General features: G+C 42.9%; 1 protein-coding gene across 2 annotated transcripts; it reads right to left on the bottom strand.

Annotated features, from left to right (window-relative positions):
* Positions 1–441: 441 nt before the first annotated feature.
* HNRNPAB (heterogeneous nuclear ribonucleoprotein A/B) lies at positions 442–8245 on the bottom strand. 2 transcript variants are annotated; one of them, XM_033140182.1, is made up of 8 exons: positions 7965–8245; positions 7483–7830; positions 5405–5573; positions 5160–5318; positions 4363–4494; positions 976–1063; positions 730–882; positions 442–651 (listed from the first exon to the last, which is right to left on the bottom strand). In XM_033140182.1, the coding sequence occupies exons 2-8, from the start codon at positions 7803–7805 to the stop codon at positions 584–586; spliced, it is 1092 nt and encodes a 363-aa protein (XP_032996073.1). In that variant the 5' UTR covers positions 7806–7830; positions 7965–8245; the 3' UTR covers positions 442–583. The 2 variants fall into 2 exon arrangements, with proteins under 2 accessions (XP_032996073.1, XP_032996074.1); XM_033140183.1 differs by lacking the exon at positions 730–882 and having other exon boundaries at positions 7965–8209.
* Positions 8246–11343: the final 3098 nt, after the last annotated feature.

The following is an 11343-nucleotide window of genomic DNA, read 5'->3' as shown; positions in this document are numbered from 1 at the left end:
CACAGGATACTAGATTATGCTTTTTTATTCAAAAGCTAAGATAGCATCAATATCCATGTCATGGTGAATCAGAACACATGTAAAATACCTTACAATACATTAGATTCCAAAAAGGTACCAAAAAGTACAGTAAAATTAACACTTCCGTTAGAGGAAATGTATGACACAAAACCAATACAAAATAAAAAGGTGGAAAGTGACACTGGTTCCCTAAAATGCATCTCATTCTGTACAACTGGAATAACGTAGTTCATAGTTAACTCCAAGAGGCAGTCCCTAGATGCAGAGCTGCAGCTTTCAGCAGACCATCAAAATCAGTTTCAATTTAACCTATCAATAAAATCATTAATCTTCAGCAAGGCTGAAATTTACACACCACACTGTCTAGACAACTATTATCTGTAAATATTAAACAAAGACATTTCCAGGGAGCTCTTCAGATACACATAACAGGCCATAGAAATGTATTGTAAAGTTAATTTTGGTACATAATTGTAATGTCCATCTACAGCATTGAGTACAAAACCTATGCAGTTGTTTTCTGCATTACAGCGTGCCACTGCATACCTGAATACCTTTTTGATCAATATGGCTTGTAGTTATTCTGATGACCACGTCTTGGAGCTTTCCCATAATTTGAACTGCCTTGACCTATAAACAAGAGATCAAATGCATTAAACTGCTATTACGTTATGCTTGCATATACCCAATACAGTTCTCTTTACTTACTGTAATCATAGCCCGGTCCATATCCAAAATACCCATATCCTGAATAATCATAGCCTCCATAGCCATCATAACCTTCCTGATAGCCGTATCCTTGACTCCCATAACCCTGGTTCCAGTAATTGCCATAACCTGGACTCGAATTTTGACTTTGAGCTATAGAAAGGAAAACCATCCACAAAATCCCATTTTAGTATAGAGGTTTGTTTTAGAATGTGTCCATACTAACGTACTGTGCATAATACGTACCTCTTCTTCCACCTCTTCCTCGGCCACCCCCAGATCCAAACTGTTGTTGCTGATACACTTCTTTCGGTTGTGCAACCTTTATCTCACACTGGGGGAAAAAAATCAAGGTTTGTATTTCAAACACTTCCTTCCAACTTTTATCTATGGTTGAAATAATGTATTTTTTTATTTGAATAGAATTCCCACGTTATTAACATACATGAGGCTCAGAGTAGATTCAAGTTTTCATCTGAATCTCTAGCTACTGGATGAAAAGAGGCAGGACAGCAGGACTTTTAAACACTTTATCTTCAGTGTGCATTTTAAAAAGACTCAAATCACTAGAATTTATAACGATTTAAAGTTGATGGCAGCCTCTCTATTTTAGTCAATTTATTCCATGCACAACCGCCCTCCAAATAACAATGCTATGCATGTCATAAAGAAATCTGCCCCGAGTGCTCACTGAAGGACAGATCCTGAAGTTGAGGCTCCAGTACTTTGGCCACCTCATGAGAAGAGAAGACTCCCTAGAAAAGACAATGATGTTGGGAAAGATGGAGGGCACAGGAAGGGGACGACAGAGGATGAGATGGTTGGACAGTGTTCTTGAAGTGACTAGCATGAGTTTGGCCAAACTGCGGGAGGCAGTGGAGGATAAGGGGGGCCTGGCGTGCTCTGGTCCATGGGGTCACGAAGAGTCGGACACAACAAAACGACTGAACAACATGCATGTCAACCTGCTGTCCTAGGATTCTAAGCCAACAGCATGCAATTTCCCTTTAAACGTTTTCTATCAAATGTTTCCATTCAAAACAGACCCCTCCGTGATCAGTTAGGCAACCTCCTTTGACTTGTTTGGTATGGCAAAGCACACCCTAAACAATGTAATCTTTGCCATACAAAGAATATGGTGGTAAGATTATGTATTTTAATCGATTTTTAAAATTAAGCCAGTTTGGTTTTTTCCAAGACTGTTTTTACCAGTTGTCTTGGCACTTAAGGTAAGTAAAACTACAGGAAAATAATAGAAGCAAAGATTACTGCCCCTTTGTCCCGATTTCTTCCAAAAAGTCTTTCCAGAGTAATGGAAAAGGGTGTGTTTGGTACTCCTTAACAATGTGGGATACATAAAACTGGGCAGAGGCATCTTCTTTGAGTAGAGATCCATTCACACAAAGTGTTGTTGCCTGAGTGGGATTTTGAGTAGCTTTTCAGGAACAAGGGCAATTGCAGAAGGAACATGATATAAAACTATCTTGTTAACTTTCCTTGGTTCATTTATCTTAAAATCCATTATCTTAAGGTTTGACATCTGTGGCTAAAAACCATTAACAACATTTTTGGCTTTTGCTAGACAAAGGAACTAGCAAGACAGGTGCTAGATCAGGCATAGGCAAAGTCGGCCCTCCAGATGTTTTGGAACCACAACTCCCACCCATCATCCCTGACCACTGGTCCTGTTAGCTAGGGGTGATGGGAGTTGTAGTACCAAAACATCTGGAGGGCAGAGTTTGCCTATGCCTGTGCTAGATATTGGAAATGCTAGCCAGCAGAACATAAATCAAAGAGCCCTGTGCTATTATGTGCTCTGACTTCCCTCCCTATAGGCTCAATTGAGTTACTTTCACATTGCACCCACACCAACAAACTATGTACAGGTGGGTAGCCATGTTGGTCTGCCATAGTCAAAAAACAAAATAAAATAAAAAATTCTTTCCAGTAGCACCTTAGAGTCCAACTAAGTTTGTTCTTGGTATGAGCTTTCATGTGCATGCACACTTCTTCAGAAACAAACTATGGTTTGTATGAACTCTGCAAATCAAGATCAAACATTAATGATAGTCTAAAGGGGTCACACAACCTATAGCAGCACTAAATAAATAAAAATAAAACCACCATCTATATTTATACCTACTCTTAACTACCAAAAGGAATTACTGCAAATATTTTTTGGGATGGGGAGCACCAAATCTTGTCCTCACTTAGGGCACTGTATTACCAAAGTCGTTGTCGTCATCCCCCGTCCCCCCCGGTCTATACAGTGGTGCCTCGCAAGACGAAATTAATTTGTTCCACAAGTCGCTTTGTCTTGCGAGAATGTTGTCTTGCAAAGTGCGGCTTGCACTGAAACGGCTGTGCGAAAAAGAAAAAAAAATCACAAAACGTTTTCGTCTTGTGAAAAATTGCCATAGAAAAAGCCGTCTTGCGAGTCACCATTGCGATCGCAAAACCCTTTCGTCTAGCGGTTTTTTCGTTTCGCAAGGCATTCGTCTTGCGAGGTACCACTGTATTAGTTTGAAATGGAACATCCAGCTTGTTTCCATGAAGTTGTTCCGGAAGGAAGGAAGGAAGATGCTCCTTGAAGTGTATAGGGACGGAGTATTTGCAATCGTGATTTGATGTTACATCTGATCCACCTTGCTAACAAAGATAATTTGTGGAAACCATATGGATGTCCTTCCATTATTTTATGTCCTTCAACTACTCAAGCAATGTGACATTTTCCCAATGGACACTACCAACTAAAATCAGTATTGCCGTTTTATTTTCTGTAACCTAGAAAATAATAAGTAACTACCAGCTCTTGTTTCTAGAAACACTGGACTCTGAAAACTTTCAAATAAGCACTTGTAGTATTGCAGCCTTAAACTTTCAAGGGAGTGATCTTACGCTGGTTCCTTAAATGTATACAGATTGCATTGGCTGTCTCTTAAGATGTACCGTAATTCTATTGTGCAGATGGCATGGGGGCTGCATGAGCAAAAGACTGTAGGCATTATTACATTCCAAACCTATGGACTCAGTTCAGTCACTGTATGTACATAGCTTCCATGCACAAAGACCCTAATAGAATAGAACAGCCTTGTTTTCTTCATCCAGCTGTAACACATGGTGTGTGCAGGGATCATCCCAGGCCTTTACACAAACTGGTGTGTGTGTGTGCACTTCCCATCTACTGGGACACTTGTGTGAAAGGGAGGAAAAAAAGAAAAACAAACTCGTATGTCTTATAATGATCCTACATATACAAGTAGATTAGACCAACCACAATCAGGTTTCCATTGTTATGGGACCCAGTTAATAGACATGGTTGTTGAGGAAATATTAACATGGAAAGCTTGATTTAAAACAAACTCTTTCTTGATTATTTACATTAAGTATTTAAATTACCTAAACTTATGTATTTTTTATTTTATTTATTGAATTTATATTCTGCCCTATTACCTAGAGGTAGTATTTTAGAACAAGAGTATCTTCAGCTCTGAACAAACGAACTATAAATGCTATGCAGTGGTAAATCTTTTCTAACTGTATTTTCACATAAACACAAATTAACCACTACATCAACTGCTCCTTAAAAAAAAAAAAATCTTAAAGTTAGTTCATTAAAACATGAATACCCACCTTGCTACCACTGACATTGTGGAATTTTTTCTCCAAAATCTTTTTCACTGGATCTTCTTCTTTAAAGGTGATGAACACAAACCCCCTTCTTTTATTGGTCTTTGGATCCATTGGTAGTTCAATTGCCTCAATCTGATGAAACATAGTAATTTCCATTCAAAGTTCCATAAATTAATACACTGCATTACTGTACCTTTTAACCCCATCCTGCAAGTCTCAGATTTCAGTGTACAATTGCCCAATGTTAAAATTAGTTGAATTCAACCGTTAAGTTCTAAAATTTTCTTGGAAGAAGGCAACAACTTGGTCTAATAAGGAAATGGTTAGTGCTTTATGAAACTATAATGGGGGGGGAGGCCTTTGGTATACTGACTTTTCAAATTATTACATCCAAGGCTCAATCCCTCAGACTGAACAGTGTTTATCAGGAAAAGTTTTTAAGTTCCTAAAAAGCACTATCATTTAAGACCGTATGTCATTGTCAGATCTAGATACTACAGCATGCAGTGATACATGGTTTTATGTAGGACTATCAGGGCATTTCCAGTTCCCTTATTTTTCCCAACTATGGATTGGTTGAGACTGGCATATCAGGTGCATGAATGTGTATGTATCATGTAGCAGTCAATTTGACTCTAGAGCCCAAAGTATACTCCATATTTCTAATTATGTAATTCTGAATCTGAAATTCTTATATGAGAACAGGATGCTGGACTAGGTGGGCCTTTGGTCTGTTTCAACATAATTCTTATTTTCTTAGTTCCTATTCTATTTAAACTCTTTCCCTGATTACACACCTCTCCAAACTCTCCAAAATATTCTCTGATTTTGTCTTCTGCTGCTTCTGGGTTAAGTCCACCAACAAATATTTTCTTCACAGGATCCTTTTTCATTGCCATTGCCTTTTTAGGATCAATAACTCGGCCATCCAATTTATGTTCTTTCTGTTCCAAAACCTACAAAGTAGTTTAATAAATCAGGATGAAAATGGCAGGATATACAAAAGTATTAAAATGTTAAGGTTTAAATCCTTTCAACTCACTTTGTCAACACTTGCTGCCTCTTTGAACAGAATGAATCCAAAACCTCTTGATCTCCCTGTGTTAGGATCCATCTTTATTGTGCAGTCAGTCACTTCACCAAATTTTGTAAAGTAGTCTTTCAAGTCTTTTTTGCTTGTATCCCAACTGAGACCACCAACAAACATTTTCCTGAAATAATGTTTAAATGTTAAATTTAATGCAACAGCAAAATGGTATAGCCTAAGGTGCTTACAATTACGAAAATCAGTATCTTAACATACAACATAAACAGGCAACTGCTGTCATCAATTTCCTTTAAATTGTGACTAAATCTCACTTCCCAAATATGCATTTAGTTTTAACTACCAGAAAATAAGTATAAAGTATTATATTAGAAGTTCAATTTCCTCCCAAATCAGTCTATTTCAGGTTTCAGTTATCTGTAACAAAAACTAAATACAAGGTTAAAATACTATGCATACTACACATTGATATTATAAGTGGAAAAAATTATTGCAACTCATATTGACATTTCTAGTTTCATCAAAACAGGTATAAATGAATACCTGTTTTACTTTCTATGACTATTCTCTATTGCTCAATACTTTAAAAACTTATGAACATGCTGCATACTCCTCTGACATTTCAAGCATGTAAAAGAAGCCTACCAAATTTGTACATCATAATATTTTTATGTTGATTTGAATGTCTTATGTTACTGATACAACAGAATTAAGACTTAGCAGTTTCATTAAGCCACATACTGGGAATCACTACTCACAACACATTTCTTAACTGTTCCTAAGATGTGTCTGGTCATAGGAGTGTCACTCAAACAAGTTAATCCCAAATGGTTAATAAAATGAAAAGAAATAAAAAAGCATAGTCTTACCAAGTTAAAAAAAGTATCAACTGTTTACAGTCAGTATTTGTTCTACAGTTCAGGTAAAAGAGACCATGTGAAATTCTATTTAGCATATTCTAAACAGTCTGGAATATTGTTTACTTGTATCATAAAATTGTGTTCTATTCCTAAAGAAAGAGTGCTACCTGGCAGCAGCAAAAAGTACTATGGTGCTTTTTTAAAGCATAAATGTTTGTAAGCAACCTACTTTTATCAAATGCATTTTTTTAAAAAAACAATGTTAATATAGAAACTGCTTAGTTACTTGTTTGATCAAGTTTTGTTTATACATTCACTGCTCCTGTTTCACAAAAAAGTTGCCCATTTAAGTATGAAATCCTCAGACACATCTCCATTGCTGCAAAGCCAATAAAATAGCATGGAGCCAAGTCAAGGGGTTTTAGTTTGTCCAATTGCTCTTTAGGAGTGTCTCTCAACTGAAATCGCTAACGAAGCATTTAAAAAAAATGGGGGTGGGGGGACGCGGGGCAGAACTGAAGGTCAAGTGGGATCCAAGAGTAGAAGGCAAACTGCTCAGTTTCACTTCAAGGAAGCTACTTTTCAAGGTATCAAATTTCTTAAACAGAAACGCACCTATAGAAAGTGTCCCGCGCTTCACCAAACTACCGTCGACTTCCGTCAAGCGGCAAGAGGAAGCGAGTCAGTGTATTTGAGGAAAGGACGCAAGCAGGCGGGGGAGAAGGGGGCGGAGGAGATGAGTAATCTTTTCAAATTTTGTAGATCTCCAACCCTATTACGCGGTCCCTACACACCGCTAAGAGATCGCGCCAAAAAAAGCGTGCAAGAAAACTCGCCGAAGTTTCGAAAATTAAAAAAAAAGCGCCCAGCCCCTCCCCCACCACCACATGGCGCCAACAAAAGGCAGCTCCAGAACAAAGGAGGAGGTCCCGCCGTCGCAGCCCAGGCCCGGATTATTGTGCTTCAGCCCCAAAAGCAAAGTCGCGAGGGAAGGGAAGCGCCCCCCCCCCCGTTATAGCGCAACAACTACCCTTTGTCCAAAAAAAACCCACAATCAAACAAAAGCCCGTACAAAACAGGGAAAGGGCGCGCAGGGCTGACGCGAAGCGACGGGGCCTCGGGCCTGTTATCCCGAGCATATTTCTACGGCCCGGCCCGCCTGACGCCGCCAGAAAAATAAAGGTGAAGATAAAATTAGGAAGCAGCTCTGCTCACCCCGCATCCTCCTCGTTCTTGCTGGCGTTGATCTGGTCGCCTTCGGCTCCATTCTGGCTCCCAGCGGCCTCCGCCGAAGCCTCCGACTGCACCGCCGCCGCCTCTTCCTCCGTCGCCGCCGCCGCCGCCTCTTCCTCCTCCTCCTCCTCTTCTTCCTCGGCTACGGCCACCGCCGCCAGCTCCTCTTCCTCCTCCTCCTCCAGCTGCTGGTCCGGCTGCTGCTCCTCATCGCCGCCGCTGGCGGAACCCTCGGCCGCTGCCGCCGCCGCTGCAGCCTCGTGCCCATTTTGGGTGGCCCCCAACTGGTGCTCCACCTCGGCCATGGTCGATGCTGCCGCTGCCTCGAACCTGCGCGAGCGACAACGGAAGTCCCCCGCCCTCCCGTCAGTAGGGCCTAGCAAGGGAAAGGGAGGCGCCTCTCCGGGTGCCCAAGCCGCCTCTCAACCACCCGCCTTCCCCTCTCGGGGGCTCTCGGAACTCACGTTTAAAGAGCCGCTCCCCTCAGGATATCAGGCCACCCCGCGATTCGGTTCCACGAGCCCCGCGACGAACCTCTTGCTGCCGTAGTCGTCAGCCGCTTGCTCCGCCCCTCCCGCGCAGTTCCTGACGGACGAGCAGACACGGCAGTTCGGCGCTACCCGAAGGGGGAAAAGCACGTTCCCGCGCCGCCTCCTTTTATAGACTCCTCGGGGCCGCGCGGGCACACTCCAGCAAGCCTCCCGCTCATTGGCCGAGCGCAGCAGGCACCCGCATAGAAGGGCATTTCTAATACGTCGCGGGTAAGCCCATGCGCTCTCTTCACCTCCTAATCCTAGCTCAGCGGCCTGCCCTAGGCCTGCAGCTAAGATGTGGGAATGTTGAAATAGAAACCTAGAGGCCTCACAGTTAAAAAGGCAGAGAGCGCGAAGGAGTCCTCCCCCTTCCCCTTGAGACCACCAATTCCCGTATGGGAGGAAACACAATCTCTCAACACAAATATCCCCGAATAAACATAGTTGGTTGCTCTGACGCACCGACAGCGACCAGCCCCCACAGCCCCGAGCGGCGCCTCCCCATCGCACTTACCCAGCAGGCCAAATTCCGCCTGTTTCGCCGCCCAGAGCGGAAGGCTGAGGGAATGGAGACGCCGGCTGTTCCTGCTCTCTCTCTCTCTCTCTCTCTCTCTCTCTCTCTCTCTCTCTCCCCCCCCCCCCCACAAGGGAGCAACGGGAATCGGAGCTGCTGCTGTCACTCCGCTGTGCTTGCTCTCTGCATATGGCCCGGTGGTTGGGGTGAGGCCCACTGCAGCGCCCAGAAGCACGAGGTCACTGCTACATACCCCTCCAACATTTCTCCCATGAAAATAGGGACATCCTAAATAAAAGTGGGACATTCCGGGATCAAATCAGAAACTGAGAGGGCTTCTCTGAATCAGGGACCTCCCTGGAAAATAAGGACACTTGGAAGGTCTGCTGCTAGGATGAGCCACTGCTGCTTCCTCCCCCCCCCCCAATGTGGCTATGGGGATTGAGACTCCTGCCCCGAGAAGGAGAGGCGATGGGGGGCAAATGAGTGGAAGCAGCTGTCTGTGATTCTTGCAAGCCACTTGGCTGCCCAAGCAGCAGAGGTAGCTGCAACTTGGACTAGCTTTCTTTGGCCTTTCAGGTTTATGTCCTGTGAAGGAATACTTCGAATAAATAGGGGTAGTGGTGTCCTGAAGTGCCTTCTTTTCCCTTTCCATGCTGACAGGGCCATTCCTTTTTACATACAGTATGTATAACTTGTACACTACATTCTGTGCCACTAAGGGCAGAATACCCCTAAAGGCACGCACCCTTAAGTTAACACAACCATTAATACATCCAAAGAATTGGGGAATCCAATCTCAGCACAGTTGCCTCTCTAAGGAGCAGAATAAAGCATATCTTTATTCTAGGAATTTCCTCTTTGCCAGCATTATCAGCTATGTCACTCTATTATCAAATGATGTTTCTCTATGTTGGGGGATGGGGGTGGCAAGACCTCCCAAATCCCTAGATTTAGTAAAAGGTGAGCAAACTGATAAATTCTTGAATTTAGCAAGTTAACTTCCTCATGAGGCCAGGTTGGTGGTGGCTAGCCATGGGTGGGCCATTGAAGAAACAATGATGTCCATTCACGAGTGACTAGCCCTTCAAGGGAAGATAACTGAATTTGTGAAGCGGTTGCAGAGGGTGTGATGTCATCACAGGAAAAAGTGTCTTTTGCAGCAGGTTTTTGAAACTGAAGTTGCCTGAGTGACAGGTGGCAATAGGCTGCACCACGAGACCAGGAACAGAGGTGCTTGGCAAGGAACTGTATAGGCACCCCTTTCCCTGTCCCCTTGCGCCCTTGGCAAGGAGATGTTGACTGCCCAGAGCAGTGGAAGAATGGCCCAGAGAGTGCATAGTTGGGCAAGCAGACTCCTAGCCACTCCAAACCAGAGTGGAGTGGTGTGATTTTTGCACTAACCTAGCCAGTCCCTAGGTATGCCCTTGCCAGGGAGCATGGCTGGTTTCTGCTGTGGACTCAAACTTACAGTTGAGGAAGCAACAAAAGACAGTCTTGAGGTGTAATGTTCTGCACCCCTCCATTGAAGGATTCAGGTTGTAAATATGTGAAAATAAACCGTAATTCATAATACACGATAGCCTCTGTTGTGCCTTGATTTTCTAAAGGAAACACAAACCCTGGTTAGGTGCCAGGTTCTCTGGAATCTTGTGTACCGCTTGGCTGAGACTGAGGTAGCCTGCAACTATGGTATATATCTTGACCCAGGATGTTGGTCTTCATCAAGCTTTGGCTTCATGCAGGATGCTGCAAAATGGTTGATGAGTCTCTGTACAGCTTCCTTGGAGTGCGCTGTCAAGGCTGTGTCATCTGCAAACAACATCTCTTGGATAAGGACCTGCCACACTTTCATCTTGGCATGGAGACATGTCAGGTTGAGCAGACCCCCGTTGCTCCTTGATTGAAAGTACACACCGTTTTCAGTCAAGCTGAAGGCATATGAGAGCACCAGGGAGAAGAAGGTGTATATTGAACTTGGGATTTACTTCTGATTAAAATTGCAAGCAAAAAATTCTGAAGGCTACAATCCCTCATGCACAATTACTAGGGGGTAGCTTCCCTTGATTTTTATATAAATTACCGTATTTTCTGGCGTATAAGACGACTGGGCGTATAAGACGACCCCCAACTTTTCCAGTTAAAATATAGAGTTTGAGATATACTCGACTGCAGATTCTCTACCCGGCGTATAAGATGACCCCCGACTTTTGAGAAGATTTTCCTGGATTAAAAAGTAGTCTTATACGCCAGAATATACAGTACTTTCAAATAAGTATGTATAAGTTTTGGGTTGTAACAGACAAATGACATGCTCAATATGCAGTCCTATGCCACTTACCTGGGAGTAAGCCCCATTGAACTCAGTTCTGAAGTTAGTGTGCCCAAGTGTGCAGCCTTTGGTTTGCTATTAAAAAAATATATCAATCCATATTTCTAGCCTCAGCACTCTCGAAATGGCTCTCAAAGTAAAAAACAACAACAATCGAGTAATGCCACAATGTTGTAGGCAATAAACACACAGCACTTAGTTAAATTAAGTAATTGTCTCCCATAAGAGGCAGTAGTGACCATCACCTTATTTGGTTTTAAAAGAGATTTAGACAAATTCATGGATGATAAGGCAACCAGTGGCTACCAGCCACAATAACTATGTTACACTTGATCTTAGCCAAAAGGCCGAGAAACTACTGAATACCAGTAGCTAGAAACTGCAGAGAGAGATCTGAATATCAGTAGCTAGAAACTGCAGAGAGAGAAATACTGTGCTCAGATCCTGCTTGTGGCTTCCCACAG

This window comes from Lacerta agilis, chromosome 2, assembly GCF_009819535.1.
Source record: "Lacerta agilis isolate rLacAgi1 chromosome 2, rLacAgi1.pri, whole genome shotgun sequence".
NCBI lineage: Eukaryota > Metazoa > Chordata > Lepidosauria > Squamata > Lacertidae > Lacerta > Lacerta agilis.
Note: the sequence above shows the minus strand (reverse complement) of the source record. Positions and strands in the feature narration are given on the sequence as shown.

Excerpts from the sequence above, each read along its gene's own strand:
- HNRNPAB (XM_033140182.1), bottom strand. The coding sequence starts at position 7,805 with ATGGCCGAGGTGGAGCACCAGTTGGGGGCCACCCAAAATGGGCACGAG. Across the intron at positions 5,319-5,404 it reads AGGCAGCAAGTGTTGACAAA|GTTTTGGAACAGAAAGAACA; the intron begins GTGAGTTGAAAG and ends ACTACTTTGTAG. Across the intron at positions 652-729 it reads TGGACCGGGCTATGATTACA|GTCAAGGCAGTTCAAATTAT; the intron begins GTAAGTAAAGAG and ends TCTTGTTTATAG.